This window comes from Mauremys mutica, chromosome 4 (assembly GCF_020497125.1).
Source record: "Mauremys mutica isolate MM-2020 ecotype Southern chromosome 4, ASM2049712v1, whole genome shotgun sequence".
NCBI classification, from domain to species: domain Eukaryota; kingdom Metazoa; phylum Chordata; order Testudines; family Geoemydidae; genus Mauremys; species Mauremys mutica.
Window position 1 is genome coordinate 115,278,299 of NC_059075.1, and position 16,972 is coordinate 115,295,270.

Consider the following 16,972-nt stretch of genomic DNA (forward strand, 5'->3'; position numbering starts at 1 on the left):
TCTAGATTTCACAGTCAGTGTGGAAGACGCCATTCTAGGAGGATGTATTTTCACTACATAAAACAAAGTTCACGTTAATATTTAACTCAGCATCAGTGGTCACAAAATAACCCATTAGTTATTGCATGTGCTTCAATCTTCACTGAATACACTTTTCAGTTACATAAGCACAATGTCCTTTAGCTGCCCAAATTATGCGATCATATGTGCACAGATTTTAATGAAATACAAGTCTCAGAACAAGCAGCACAATCTTCCTCCACCATTTCAATTCTGGAACTCTTGGTATTACAGGCACTTAAACTTGCTTCTACAGCAGAGGGTTATACCGCCAAAAAGGCCAGTTTTACTACCAAACTCTGATCACTGATGAGAAAATGGCACCCGAGACATGTGGTCAGAAAAACTGGAAACAAAAAGGATGCTAATGTAGTTTCCATTATTTTATTGCATTTAATAAGTCAGACTTCCTAAATTATCTAATTCCCACCTTGTGTCTTTTCTATACCCCATACCTTAAACTAGAACTCTCTCCAGCTGTTCATTTACAGATATGATAATTAGAATAATTTCACTGAAGACACCAAGGAAATGATGAAATGTCTGAATGGCACACAGCTCTCCTTTATCTGTTAATATAGGCTGAAGCTCTGAGTTGTCACAGCTTTGAGACACACATCTGTGGATGTGCAATTCAACTTGTCCTTAACACTGCTTAAAAAGTTCTAAATGCCAACTTAATTCAAGCAACTGAAAACAGTAAGGTCAGAGCAGAGCAGCACCCACCAGTACGTTTCAAGAATGCTGGCACCAGAGCTCAAGTTAGAAGACATTCATTTTAGAAACAGAGGGTTAAGATATGCTAAGTTGCCATATAGCTTTTATTGTTGTCTCAAGATAAAGCTGGTTCTTAATAGCAGCCAGACTCTGATAGTATTTTAACCTGCTGCCTACTCAGGAAAATCAGATTAAGCAACTGTTGCTCAATTACAAAACCCGAAAGAACAAGTTGGCTCCTTCATGATATAAGTCTGTTTCATCACACAGACCCTTACATATTTCCAACGTAAGCCTCAATAATGCTGAATAAGGCAAACAGAACAAAAGCCCTCCCCTTCTCACAGAAGTGAGCTGGTTTCCTTAAAGATGTCCCTTTAAAACTCAGAGTATGTTAGCTGAAAAAAGTCATACAAAATTCCCCATATTAGGTTTATGTACAAAATTAGTTTACAGATTCTTGGTTTGAGCATAGAAATTAAATCCTTAAATCAAATAAAACTTCACCTATGATTCAGTATTTTAGTATATTTGAAGTAAAATCCCCAAACTCATTTGAGTTCCGCTACATTTGGTTATGGAAAATTTTTCTAAAGTAGCATACTTGTATGTAGGAATGTTCCAAAGTCCTTGCCATTTATATGTTTTCAAAGAAAGCCATCCCAAAGTCTTCATTCCACAATAAATCCCAAATCCATTGCATAGGATTACATCCATTATCCACTGAAAGGAAAAAAAAAGTATTTAAGCAGCAGAACTACAAAACTGAAGCTTACTGGTCTAGTGAAGGCTATAAAATAGAAATACTATATGCTTTTATGTGCAGTTACATGTTTTCATGAAAAAGGAATGAGTTCTTACAGAATCGCTAGTTCATCCAATATTAAGATTCTTTGGACACATGCCTCATACCTCCTGAAAGTCTAGCTGCCCAGATACGCATTTGATGGACATCAGATTTTTAAACAAGGGGGAAGAGTAAACCCTCTTCTTGATATACGAGTCCTATTACAATAAACTGACCTCCCACTGCTCATTATGGTTGTGGCTCCACACACTGCCTATCTCTAGTGGGAACGTCTTAAAGCACACCAAAGAGTACACTTCTACCCCGATATCACGCTGTCCTCGGGAGTCAAAAAATATTACCACGTTATAGGTGAAACCACGTTATATCGAACTTGCTTTGATCCACCAGAGTGCACAGCCCGGCCCCCCCCCCCCCGAGCACAGCTTTACCGCCTTACATCCGAATTCGTGTTATATCGGGTAGCGTTATATCAGGGTAGAGGTGTATTACCAGGTTGTGTTGCACTAGATTTTGCTGTGCCTGGTATTTAAGGTGTTTCTTGATCTTGAGCCTGTCATTCTCTATGTATCCAGCTGGATTATTTGTCTCCAGGTTCAGGATGTAAAGTTCATGGGAGAGCTTAATTTCTCCCGTGCCCTATATTTACTGTTGAGCATTAATTCCTGAAAGGGGTCTCAGAGCTGGGAATACTGGCTGCTTTTTTAATTCAAAACTTGTTAGCATCTCTCAAAGTTGCTCACTTCATTAGTTCTACTATGACAGCTTCCGATACTGCTATCTATTGATCAAATAGATATTTTCTTTGCTTTCTTTAGGAATGTGTTTAAAAAGATAAAGTGAACATTAAAAAAATGTTACAGCTCTAACAATAAGAAAGTACTTTTTCCCAAAGAGTTGACATTACATAAAAATTAATTTATGCAAAAAAAAAATCTATAGATAAATAGCATCACATCCAGGGAAGCTTGTTGCAAACTTTGAACACTCGTGTCTGATGGCATCATGCAGAAGATGATGTCACACTTCAAATTGTATGACCTGTGTTGTGAAGGTAGCCAGACTAGATTATAGTAGTGCCGTCTGGCCTTAAAAAAAGTGTTAAGTATCTTAAGGCATCTATGGCTACAATTGATAGACAAAACTAAAATCTTGGAGTTTAGCGTAATTGAGACATTGCATGCTCCCATCTGCACTACAAGACCAAACTATTTAAATGGTATTGGGGATGACTTTCTAATTTGAACTCCCAACACAATAGAAGGGACCTAGTTAAGATAGATTTACTTTACTGTACTGTAGCAATGTCTTTAAAAAAGCACCTGTGTTTGTTGTCAGATGAACAGAGAAAAATGGGTTTTCATAAAAGATTCAAAATATCAAAAAATAAACAAGCTGAACACAAGTTGCACTGAGTCCACATTTGAAACTGATAAAAAGAAAAAGCATACACACTATATACAAGCCTGTAATTTTCTCTGTGTTTCTCAATCTTCAAATATTGTGATTTATACGGTCATCAGAAAGACATATCCAAACATTTATATACATTGAGTATAGATTAGTGTGGAAGGTACAACATATGCAGGAACAGAGAGAAATATGGACGGACATCTAATTGTGTACTACAGAGCTACCATTCCACAGAACAGATGTTTGTCAGTAAAGGTATTTATACATCCACTGATAGTTGGGGAATCAAAACAAGGGAAGGGTTTTGTACTAAGCAACAAATACACATTTTAAATCTGTTATAAAAAGGGGAAAGTAGGCACTGAGCTAAAACTCAATCACCTCCATGTGCATATACAACTGAATAAATTAACATCTGATAGATAGCACATGAATGCTCACCAGCTACATCAATCCTGTGCCATAGCACAGTATCACTACAGCTAGATGTCTATTTGGGCCACAGACAGATCAGATAATCAACTTTTTTTCCGCATTTAAGATATACAGAATGCAGTACATACATGATCCCACCAACATTCACTGAAGTTTGGAAGCTGATGTTCCAGACTATACTCCAGAAATTCAAACATTACACTGATGATCATACACATCCACCAGTCCCGAATCATTAGCGTCTGAAGAAAGAAAGGGAAGGAAATTCATCTTGGAGAATACCTTGCAAAGAATAAAAGCAGGCAAGCAGGATACAGTAACAGAAGGAAATACAATTCAAATGCAAGAGTCTATTACTATGTGCCTCTGCTACCAGGTGAAGGTGGCAGCAGCCAGCAGTGTTTTGGGGCTGCTCAGGAAAGGCTCTTCCAGCTTGCGTAATGCAATTCTCAAAGCAGCCAACTGCCCTCAAATCAGCAATAGGGCTGTGTTCACCCATACTCACATCACATCTCCAAGTGACCCTGCATAGGAGGCACTGAGTGGAAATTTCCTATAAGATCCAGATACATGTTTTAGGCTAAGCTTCTCAGTGACACACACAACTCACTGGGTGCTGTTCTGATCCTGCTCCGCACGTGTGAACAGCACTCCCACTCCTCACCTATCAGGAGGGGCTGGAAAAGGGAACTGCAGTTTTAGATTTTTCATGTGTAAAAAACAAACCATCCCACTCAGCGATTTACTCAAAAGGAGTCAACAATACTGAGTGTAGTTGGCAGAGGGCAGACACTTGAGTAATCTCTTCCCAAACCATTCCTTTTAGGATTGAAGATGACTGGCACTGGCTTGCAAGGTGTAGCGGTAAAAATGCAGGTCTGTAAGCAACATTCTTACAGCATTAGAAATGGCAAGGTCAGGAGCAGGAGCATGGACAGACGGACTGTGCTGCTGTAGGTCCTGGAGAGGAATATTCAGACTGATGGGTGGTTGTAAACGTATCATTATCTGGATACTGGGAGGAGTGTAGCATAGGGCTCACTCTCCCAGCAGTCACAAGGTGAGATATACATGCCTCCCCACCCTCCAGCCAAAAGGAGTAGAGCTGCTTATGTGCAGCAGCCAGGAAAGGAGAAAGAAGTGCCCCTCCTTTACTGCCAGCAGCTAAAGATTGACCTTCTCACATGGCTGGGGTTCCCACAGCTTTCTTTCTACTAGTACAGTACAGCACCTGCCCAGCAATAGATTAGTGAGAGACCCAGGACACAGTTTTACTACAGAGAAAAAGGCACAGTCCTGAGGTGGAAGAGTAAGGGCAATCAAAGCCAGTCACATTTCTGCCCCTCCTATTTAAAACATGCTTTCCCCAAACCTGCTACATATAGAACTATATCCCCTAAATCTACACATACCTTATGTTAGATAACAGCATTTAGAGCTATATTAACATTTAATCTCAGGCAGTTAAGTTGTGCTGTAATTCTATATTTAATGTGATCAGCTACACTGACTGAACCCTGGCAAAGCCAATAAGAAGCAGACACCTTTTAAAGATGTTTATGCTGATAATGTTCAACCAACATCTGTCCTGGGATCACACCGATGGTAAAATAAAAGATCTACATAAGTAAAGTACTGAAAAGTAAGACCCTTAATTTTTCCATGTTTTTTCATGGGGAGTCAGGGTGAAGAACAGGTAGGAGTTTGTTTTAATTATGCAAGTCACAAGAAAAATTGAAAATAGAATGTGCTCACTTTTGCATTCAAGTAGTATGAAAGAGAAAACAAGCTAACAAAGTGGCGTAGGAATGTTTTAATGACTAGGGAGGAATACAAGAGGCATATTTATTTTGCTATGCAGTACACAAATCTCTGCTTTGTGGAGCACATAGGTGATCAAAACAGATGAGCCAGACTCAAGAGATGGAACTACAAACAGTTGGACAGGAAGCACATTATCAAATAAACCTCTCTGTAGGACATTCTCCCACATGACCCTGATACAGACTATACTCTTCTTGGCCTGGAGTAAATCTAATAGCTTGATTTAAGAGAGATCCAAGTCCTGTATCCTACCCCAACTTCCTTTAGTTCCTACAAAAACCTTGTTTTACTACTTGTGCTATGTCTTTTCACCCAGTCCCTCACTTTTCTAGGAAATCACACTCTGCCTAAGTTTTGGTCAAATTTGTTTTTATAGAAAAAATATTATTACACGAATGCAACAGAATTCTCTTTCTGAGAATTCTCTCTATATCCAGGAGTATCAGACTGTAACAGAAGTGTTCCTCATATCCCACACATGCTTCAAAACAAAGTCTTATATAGGTTAGCAAGCTCTTTTCTATTCATGGCAAATTACTACAGCAATGTCAAACCTTGCATTTTTGAATGGGGAGTGGAAGTAAAATGAAAACAGGGATTTATCTTACAATTCAAGTTTAACCTTTTCTGAATGATGCTGTTCAGGAGAGGACACAGACTAAGAGATCAACAAGGGATGCAAGGTAAAGTAAAACTTGTTAGTCAATTCACTTGAACAGAGGATAGTCACATTTAGCCCTAAATATTCAGTATCTGATGTACTGCCCATGTTCCGCTATAGACAAATTCAGCTGGCATTTCTTCCATGATTGCAACTGTCAGCATGCATGCACCAATGACTAAGACATTGCCCCTTTATAGTACTCTTAAATTACGAACTAGGAGCTATTTGGAAAGTGTGAAGTGCTTAGCATGTGGAATTCTATTGGTATATCATGTATCTGGGTGAATGGTAACTTCACCACAGTCTACACTGCACATTATCTTTTCCACAGTCTATTTAAGATCACTCAAGCATTTAGGATGCTGGGAAAATAAAGGACTTTGCTTTTGCATATTCTTTGTTTTATCCATCTGACCTTAATATGAATCATCTCTGTGGAAGCAGAAGCTTGTTAGTGGAATGTTATTTAGAAAAGAAATTAAATGACCTACTATGTTCAGAAAAAAATAAGACTTATTATTATGCAAACACTTATTTAAACTAGCTCATGGATGACTGCCTAATATAATTGATTCTGAACACTGGTAACATTGAAACAGAAGCAGTCAAGCGCTCAAAGCAGAAGAGCACTAATGAAAATATCCGAACACAGAGGGGACTGATTCTTACTTTTAGGTACCAGCCAAGGAAGTGAGCAGGAACAAATCCATCCAGTTTGTCCTATAAACCAAGCGGAGATGTTAGGTTATTTGTTATATAGAAGATCAATATTTGTTCTCAAGGCCTGCATTTTTATCTAGGTAATATAGTAGTGGAACTTAATCTTTTCAACTGCCTTAGCTGCTATTTGAAATGTCCGTACTCCACCTCCCTGTGGGGAATAACGTACAGCGCTGGGAGCCGCGCTCCCAGCGCTGGGGCTTTGACCACACTGGGGCTTTGCAGTGCCGCAATTTGCAGCGCTGGAGAGGGTGTGTTTTCACACCCTGCTGCAGCGCTGCAAATTTGTAAGTGTAGCCAAGCCCTTAGAAACTTCAAGAAGGTCCGGAGGGAGATGAAACTTGGACTAAGACAGCGTGTAGAGGTTCAGGCAGAAGCCAGGGGTCAGGCTGCAGGGAAACCAGCAGAAGAGTCTGTGCTCAGGAGCCCAGAACAAAACCCGAGTTTCCCAAGCTCACCATTGTTCTGCTGTCAGCAAATACAGTAGATATAAAATCCATGGGCAAAAGGTGTGTCCAATCCCCCTCTAGTGTTGGTGCACCTAGAGTATAACTCGCTATTACTATCAGTTACTCCATTAGCTCAAGTGGCAGAGGAACATGCAGTGGATCTAAAGGTTCCAACCTTGTCTGCTGCACAACCACCGTAACCGTTTGGAGATCAGTGTACATAACTAACACCAATTCCTATGGTTTCAGATTTTATGCCTCTGGCTTGTGGATCTGGGAACAAAATTCATGTGGCTTCTTGAATCTCAGGTGAAGATACAAAAGCGTGCAATTTATGGGTCATTCAGTAGCATGTAAACAGCATTTAAACTTATAGCCTTCTGTAAAAAGGAGCTAAATACGCTACTATTAAGCATAAAGAGAAGCTAACTCTAGTAAGAACAGAGGAATAGGTATCGATTTACATCAGTACTTTGAACAGCAGCTAAATCATTTACCCCTTCTCCAAAAGTAGTTAATTTGGTTACAAAGAGATGCATATCTTGACCTGATTAATCCTAAACATCAAGAGAGAAAAGGAAAATGGTGGGTAAAAGTCTAAAACTAAAGAAAAGACAAATGGATTATGGATTCAGCAATAAAACATATGAAAGACTGCACATTAGAGTATCAAATAGGCAACATTTCACACAAAAACATTAAGACTCACTAGCCAAGAGCTTTTTTATTTCAGTTTCTTACCCAGACATTGTGAAATGGATCAGTCTTGTTGCCTGGATCGTAAATAAGGCAGTTCCCACCATAGTCTCTTTCTGGCAAGGCAACTCCTAAATTTGGATCAATGTATTTCATGAACTGTCTGCCATCGTGTACAGTCTGCAGAATTAACACATCCATCTGTTAGCAGCTGATAGTTAACAGGCAGGAAAATCTGAAGCATTGCTAAGTAGTGATTCCCTGTCTTCAATGATTTTTACATTTATGTTGCAGAATACCTCAGACATGTAGTCAAGCCTCCTTAAATGAAGGTTGAATGGTTACTAATTTATATTCCTAGCTCTCATGACCTCCAGTACTCAGTGCTGAAGCTGATTCAAATGACTAGTCAAGACTGTATTAAGGTACAATCCTACAGTCTAGACTAGGAAAACCAGAGACAGATTTGATTTAACTTACTGAAGAGCTTCTATGCACCAATTTAAAAAAAAAAAGCCTATAAGGCTCATAATTGAAGAGTTGAGACATAACCCACCCTCTTTCCTTTTCCCATCACCTCAGCGGGGCGATCAACAACCATCAAACCATACCAGTTCATTCTTCAGGGGCTACAATGTCTATTGTCCTCATATCAACTGTTCATTTTGGTTTTGCTTCCCTAGGACAGGAAACATCCAGCAGCATTTCAAACTAGCTACAGCCCATATGTCTGCCAACTAAATGCATGCTAAAAATCAGCAGATTTAAAACACAGATTAAGCACCATACAAAGAGGAGTTGTCATGCACAAATGTTTACTTCAGTTATAGAAAGAGCAGGATCAAACTAAATTCTATGGTTAGAGTTTACTAGAAGTCCTCATCAAATAAGAAATACAATTTTGTTTTCAAATTAAGGTCAGACCAGTATCATGAACAATAGGACTTCAAGGAAACTAAAGGAAAATCTTTAGCAAAAAGATTAATTCATGTAACAAGCCATTCCCATCATATGTAACTAATTTGCTAAAGAACAAATATTTCCTAATGGAACCACAAACATTGTCATAGCCAATGCTTTACACTAGCAGCAACATGATAAATGGAGTAGTGTTTGTTATGACAGGCTAATGAACAAATAGCAATCAAACCAGCAAAGTGTAAGGGGGTGGAGAAAAGAAAATCAAATCTGTGTAACCAAAGTCAGTAACATGACAAAACAAAGTAGTCAAGTTGGACTAATTTCACATTTACCACAACAAAGATTTGTTACACAAATGAGCTTAAATCGGCTTTTAGGAGAGTCGGTAATATTGATCTATAGGGAACAGACTAAGTCCAAGAAAAATGTATGATCAAATATTTACAAGATAAATATTTGGTTTAAAATTGAAGGATTGGGCAATAGCTAGTAAACATGTCCTTTGCAATTAGTGGTTGAGCAGACCTAGAAGATGGCAGGACACAACCAGAGGAAAGAAAAGCAATTATAAACAAACTGCTATCCAAAAAAGAAAAACTATAGCAGTATAGCTCAGCATATGAAATCAAACTGAAGCAATCAAATATTGACAGTAAGTTGCAACAATGCTGTCTGGGAAAATGTAAGATAACCAGCATGGTGAGGACATGAGAATGAATGGGGGACTGATTACTCAGGGATACAAGCTACTTAAAAAGGAACAAAAGGAGAAAGATAAATTTGTTCATCATGTAAAAGGCTCAAGACCCCAACACAAGGGGGCAGACAGCTTGTAAGAGACACGAAAGAATGAATTTAGCCAAGATCTAGTAATCAAGTGTCATGTAAGCACAGGCAAAAACATTAAGCATGACACAGTGGACTGGTTCAGTGGGTACTAGTACAAATCAGTTTGGACAAGCCAGTAGAGGTAAAAATTACTGACTGTTCTCTTGCTCCTAAGGCTTCTGCCACTGACGTTTGGGGAGGTAATCGGGCTGAATGAGAGGGAGTGCTATTTGCAGCAGTATGGACCCAGGGCAAACTTCAGATGAACTTCAAAAGTTTTGCTAAACATTTAGATCTTGTTTGCAAAGCAGGCATCATAGTCTAATGGAAAGAGAAGATGGGAGCCAAAAACTCCTGAATTCTAATCTGTTTTGCCAATAATTCACTTTGTCACCATGGTCAAATCCTTTAACTTTGCCTGATTTTCCCCTCTACTGTGGAAGCCTGTGAAATAGAGCCGTTTATCTACCTCATAGCGGCGTTGATAATTAATGTTTTTATATTTTCAAAAGAGCTGTACTTGAGATAAATATTACTAAAATTTCAAGATCAGAAAAAGTCACTAGTTATGAAATGCAATTAATTCAGCATGTAATACCCTAATAGCCTGCAAAATAAGAACTGTAGACTAACAGAGTAAGATCACAAGTAACAGAAAGACTGACAAGCCTTTCTATTCTGATCACTCTAACATTCCCCTCTGGGCTGAACTATCACCACGTGCATTTCCTGAAGAAAACAACCACCACCACCACCACCACCCCACACGTATTATGGTTTGTTCAGTTTTTGGGGGTGGGAGGCGTGACACTACACCCCATATTCATCATAGTGGTATGGTTATATGATAATTATCATGCATTTTGTACAAAATGTGTCTTGTCAGGTGTCTAGACTACGTATCTGCATTTCAAATGTGCTTACTCTGAAAAACCCCTACAGCTAGCCTTTCAGATACAATGATGAAGCTAGACAGTGCTAATGGCCCATCCACAAAGACAATGGATGATGGAAAAGCTTAGTCTTCCTGTAACCTTTCAGCCAGCCTATAAGTAACGGCTGCGATGACTCCTCAGGATATGCAAAGGCATGTGATCTGACCACATGACACTGAACTCCATTTTGGTACCTGTATTTTTCCACAAACTGAAAAGGGAACTGAGTTTGGAACAAAGGGTTCCCGCCATATGGAAAAACTATATAAGGCAGGGAGTGACATCATCTCGTGGCCTTCCTCCCCACACAAGACAACTCCTGGAAACACCTGAGGAACAAAGACTGAACTGGGGGAAGTGCTGGTCCCAGGCTAATGGGATTTCTAGCCTGTGTATGGAGACTTGTGGACTGCTTATCCCATCAGTCAGGGTGAGAGATTACTGACTCAAATCCTAGCTAGTATTTTAGGCTTAATTTGCTGGTTTTTGTGTAATTTCCTAGGTAACCTGCTTTGATCTGTTTGCTATCACTTATAATTAGCGCAGAGGGATACAGCAGTTCCCATGGCTCCCAGACTGCACCCTGGGAGGCAACAACCTATCGCAGATGGGATGCAAATTGAGTAAGACTGAAAAAATCGATATCCATGATCTCAAGCTGGGAAGGGTTGCAAGTATTTTGGAGGATAGGATTAAAATTCAAAATGATATGGACAAACTGGAGAAATGGTCTGAAGGATGAAATTCAATAAGGACAAATGCAACATACTCCACTTAGGAAGAAACAATCAGTTGAACACATACAAAATGGGAAATGACTGCCTAGGAAGCAATATTGCTGAAATGGATCTGGGGCTCATAGTGGATCACAAGTTAAATATGAATCAACAGTGTAATACTGTTGCAAAAAAAAGCAAACAACATTCTGGGATGTATTAGCAAGAGTGTCGTAAGCAAGACCCAAGAAGTAATTCTGTTCTACTCCGCGCTGATTAGGCCTCAACCGGAGTATTGCGTCCAGTTTCAGGTGCCACGTTTCAAGGAAGATGTGGAAAAATTGGGGAAAGTGCAGAGAAGAGCAACAAAAATGATTAAAGGTCAAGAAAATGTGACCTATGAGGGAAGACTGAAAAAACTGGGTGCGTTTAGTCTGGAGAAGAGAAAACAGAGGGGGCATCATAACAGTTTTCAAGTACATAAAAGTTTGTTACAAGGAGGCAGGAGAAAAACTGTTCTCCTTAACATCTGATGGCGAGACAAGAAAGCAATGGGCTTAAATTGCAGCAAGGGCAGTTTGGACATTAGGAAAAATTTCCTAACCATCAGGGTGTTTAAGCACTGGAATAAATTTCCTAGAGAGGTTGTGGACTCTCCATCATTGGAGATTTTTAAGAGCAGGTGAGACAAACACCTGTCAGCAATGGTCTAGATAATACTTAGTCCTGCCATGAGTGCTGGAGACTGGACTAGATGACCTCTCAAGGTCCCTTCCAGTCCTATGATTCTATGAGTCATCAGCAAATTAATTACATGTGATGGGGATTGTTTGATGGTACATGAATTCCTCTTTCTGCTAATGACTTAACTTTAGTCTCCTTAAGACTTAAGCACTGAGACCTCGTTTGCAGTTGCTCCTTACAACTGTGGATGTACATATTAGGTATTTTATTTTTAATGGAAGAAATATTTCCTTAGCAACTTTCATCCAAGATACACAATGTACTTCACAAATATTAAGCCTTCTGAGGCAGTTAATTTTCATGTTAATTTTACAGAGGAGTGAACTGAGAGCTAATGTGACTTGCCCAAACTCAAATAGCAAGTCTGTGGTAGTGCCAAAAAAAAAAAAAAAGCAAGGGTATGTCTACATTGCACACTAGCCCAGGCTCCAATTCAGGTTTTAGCCCAAGCCCCACTTGCATCCACACACAAATCAGGAGAGCAAGCATTAAGGACCCAGGGTCCTAGGACCTGCTAGGAGGTGGGGTCTGAGCCCAAGTCCAATTGGGAGTCAGGTCTTGAGCTGTGTGAATGCAGCTCAACCTGCAGACCTGAGTCGGAAAGTCTGTGCAGTGCAGTATGGCTGTGTTAGCACAGCTGAGAGACCTGGGTCCACAAATTGTAAACCTAGGTTTACAGTGCAGCATGCTCAAGCAAGGGCTTGGAAACACTGAGTGTGCAGGCCCAGGCCTCATAGACCTTGACTTAGCATGCAGTATAGACATACCCCAAGAGTACCGTCTCCCAGTCTTCTGATGCAGCTACCAGAGAACACTGCCTCCTCACCATCTCTGGCTAAAGGAAACAGCATCTTGATGAGGCTTTCAACTAGCCTAGGGTTTGAACTACATGCTATGGAGAAATGGGAAAGGGGTATATTTAAGTAGTTTTACCACCTCTCCTTCATACCAGCAAAGAACTTTCATATTCAGAGCAAGACCCCAGTTGTTATTAAGAGTCAATTCTTAAGTTCCTTACCTGGAAGAGTATAAAGATGAGGAAGAGCTCATACACAACGCTGACACACAGCCAAAACCTCCAGTAAGCTACAGAAACAAACACGATGTTAGCAAGGCTTCTGGCAAAATATCAATTGGCAATTCGTTTATCAGTAGCATGATTAAAAAACCATTTCACACAGAGCACCCTTCTGCTCCTTCACTAAGAAATACTAATGCAAAACAGTAAAGTAAGGAGCTCCACCAATAAGCTTCCCAAATGGTGCAAGTCTATTCAGGCAACATTTAAACAGCCCATTAAATCAATTCACTTGCAGAACTTGTGAGATTCCTACTGATCTCCCAGAGCCATTAATATGCAAGATAATGCTCTTCTACATCTTTTCATCGGGGTCCACAAGAATGCATCAGAATTCAGCAAACTTTTAATGAGCATGTTTAAGAGATAAAGCAAAAAAAGCTGAATTACATTTCTCTTGCAGGACTTTCCCTATGAAAGATTTCTCAAGTTCCCCCCCACACTTTATAATGACTCCTTAAAGCAAATCTGTTGCTTATTGAACTAATCCCATCTCCTCCACTTCCTGATGTTACCTGACTCTTCAGCTTTACTTTTTATCCTATGCCTAGTACACCTTGGCAGACTTTTTTGGACACCAAAAATTGCCGTCCCATGGCAGTCCCAATTCTTTAAGATCACTAAGCAATACTGCTTCTTTCATTTTTAGAAGCCTATCTTCCTCTGTGTGGAATGCTACATTTTCTTAAAGGTGAGCAGATGGCATTTTTCAAAGTTTACTATTAAAATGGTATTACAAGAAGGTTAAGAAAAAAAGCAAAGGGTTTAACAGTAACTACACGACAAGATCTATAGAGACAATGCAAACTACGGGAAGTTAGCTAACCTGTTTGAGAATGAGGTCTTAACCTCAGACAACACGTTTTTATAAAATACCGTTGTGATGCTGTATGATTGAAGATGTTCATTTGTATCATTGTTGCTACCACTGTTATACAAAGCATATAATGTAAGGTGTCAATGGAAAGGTTACAGTCCGGCAACACCCATTTTTTCATGTTCTCTGTGTATATATACACATCTTCCTACTGTATTTTCCACTGCATGCATCTGATGAAGTGTGTTTTAGCCCACGAAAGCTTATGCCCAAATAAATGGGTTAGTCTCTAAGGTGCCACAGGTACTCCTCATTCTTTAACCTGGTTAAATCCATGTAACGTCACTCAGGGGTTCTCAAACTGGGGGTCGGGACCTCTCAGGGGGTCGCGAGGTTATTACACAGGGGGGTCGCGAGCTGTCAACCTCCACTCCAAACCTTGCTTGCCTCCAGCCTTTATAATGGTGTTAAATATATTAAAAAGTGTGTTTAATTTATTAGGGGGGATCACACGCAGAGGCTTGCTGTGTGAAAGGGGTCACCAATAAAAAAGTTTGAGACCCACTGCTCTATCTGAAGTTATGAATATTGGCTATGTATTTGCATTTCAAATGGGTTTGTTCTTCAAGGTAGTTTACAACTACTCTTGCCAGCCCATTGTGAACGAACTATTCAAGCTTGATGGGCCATTAAGAATCAACTCTTCAGATAGCTCTTCCTGAGGAGGCTTCAGATAGCAAGGAGCCAATGGCCACCCCTGTGATTCAGCAAAACATGTAAGGGCATGTGATGTGGACATGTGATCCCTGACTCCATCTTTGTCAGTAACTTTCCATACACAGAGTCTATGGGCATTGTTTGGGATAGTAACTTTCCATGCATATGGCAGAGGATATAAAAGAAACTAGAGTCATCTCTGTTTTGCCTCATTTCTGCTCCAATTCTCTGGGCTATGGATTTACAACTAAAAGGAGCACTTTGGACAACCGACTGAGGATCTTCCAATCTTTGGACGTTACCAGAGAAAGTTTTTACAAGCTAGCAGATTATTCCATCACTGCTACAAAGCTGATGTAAGGACTTTGCAATCTTTGTAAGTATATGATTTAATCATTTATACTCTATTCTTTTCTTAATAAATTCTTAGTTAGTTTATTAAGGATTGGCTGACAGCATGATATTTGGGTAGGATCTGAAATATATATCGACCTGGGTGTAAGTCTGATCCTTTGGGATTGGTAGAACCTCACATATGGTGAACTGGGTTTTCAGTAACTTCTCACTATATTAGACCAGTTTGTCTGGAAGGGAACTAAGAATTGGAATGCCTAAAGGGGACTACGTTTGGCTCCTTGTTAACCAATGTGGTGTTACAGAAGCTTGTTACTAGTTTGGTAAATCTAATTATAGAATAAACCACCAGGTTTTGGGATGTGCCTGCCCTGTTTCTTGAAGTCTGCTCTGAGTGTGGAACTCTCAGTGTGGTCCATTCTAGACACCTGGTAACAACTGTTCCTTTGTGTTCCACCCTCCTTGTGTCCCCTCCATCAAGGGTCACCTTCCCACAACCAGTATGACGTTGGAGTCCCATCCAAGCAAAAAAGTACACAAATAAAAGCGTATCATTGGCACTTCTGGCTCCCTGCTCTGCCAATCCTACCTCCAACTTCAAGTCCTTAACACTCCAGCAATAGGTCCGTCTGCCTCCCATGGATCCAACCTTTGTGGGTGCCCTGGGCAACCTCTCAGGACCTGGATCCTATCCTAATTCATTCCTCTTCTTTTCTCAACATCTACACAAGTGAAATTTAGGAGACAGAAATGGGGCATAAAGAGATTGGGGCCTCAGATTGTTTTTATGTTTGTACAGCGCCTAGCACAATGGGATCCTGGTCTGTGATTAGGGCTCCTAGGTGCCATTGCAATACAAATAAATAATAAAATCAAACCCCTGGATCGGAATGTCAACTCCCTCTACCAGTCAGAGCCAGACACCTTGAACCTAAACACTTGGGAGCTTGCAATCTGTATGTGAACTCTCCTGTATGTCAAGAGCTTGGATTAGGGCCATTAGGAAGTTCCATGCTGTGAACTGTGATCCAGAGTTTTGGCTTAGCCCACCTCTATGGCGAAGCATCCATTAGAGGAGATAAACACCTCAGGGTAAGCTCCAAGTAGTATGTGACCAATTCATCTAACCATGTCCACTGTTTTACATAATGGGGAGCAGTTAAAAGAACTTTTGATTTGGGATTGGATAACACCCAGGTCCTCCAATCAGTAATCATTCCTGGGAGATTTTCTTGATAGCTCTCTCAAGAACCCTGCCTTTCCAGGGCTACACCTGGATATCTGGCCTGACTGGTTCTGGGCAAACAGGACTCTCTACAAGAGAATCAGCATTCAAATGGTCAAGTGGAGAGAATTAGCTGTTGCATGTCTGGGACATCATTTCCTCAACTTCCACTAGTTTTTTTCATGGTTAGTCCTTAGTTCTAGTGAAGGCAGGTAAACAATTCTAATATTACAAATCAGACATTAAAAGCCCTATGGAAAAAAGGAAACCAGGAGGAACTTTGACACAAATACACAGATTTTGTATAAGAGTTGCTCATCAGTGCTTCACTGGACAATGACTGGATTTTTAGAAGAACACACACAATTACTTTAAACAGGATTACATGCACTCTGCAAATCAATAAGGAAAAAATATCAAATATTAGTCCTACCAACCTTGACAGTATTTTCTTACGGAATAAATGGCTGCTTTGCGTGCTGTTTTTTAAGACTGAATTGAGTAAAGCAAACCTATCACAGGGCTAAAAAAGTTTCTTTTCTAACAGACTGCTCCTAACACCATCTTAAAAATAGCTTCAGATGTGAGAGGTTGTGATCATTTTCAGCAAAACTGCCAAATAAATCTTCTCAGGATGGCCTACTTTGCATGTTGCGGACAAACAGTAGCTCTGACCTGGATAAGTGGGAGTTCAGAGCTTCTACTTCGTAACTTCCAAACTCAGACTGAAGATTAACTTCGGTAGTTTTATTTGCAAGTTTACTAACAGAGAAAATATGTTCTTGGAATAATCAGCTAAGAGAAAAGCACACCACAGAAGTAGTGCATACAGATTATCAAACTAGCCTTTT

At 39.9% G+C, this 16,972-nt stretch overlaps 1 protein-coding gene across 2 annotated transcripts in view; it reads right to left on the reverse strand.

Annotated features, from left to right (window-relative positions):
* PTDSS2 (phosphatidylserine synthase 2) overlaps positions 1–16,972 on the reverse strand; it is a 74,546-nt gene that overhangs the window by 16,101 nt on the left and 41,473 nt on the right. Inside the window, exons 4-8 of one of the 2 annotated variants that reach the window (XM_045015448.1) lie at positions 12,949–13,016; positions 7,832–7,966; positions 6,591–6,641; positions 3,562–3,675; positions 1,382–1,500 (exon numbers count right to left, since the gene is read on the reverse strand). In XM_045015448.1, coding sequence (XP_044871383.1) covers positions 1,382–1,500; positions 3,562–3,675; positions 6,591–6,641; positions 7,832–7,966; positions 12,949–13,016 — 487 coding nt within the window. The remainder of the gene's footprint in view (positions 1–1,381; positions 1,501–3,561; positions 3,676–6,590; positions 6,642–7,831; positions 7,967–12,948; positions 13,017–16,972) is intronic. The other variant, XM_045015449.1, reaches the window with a different exon arrangement.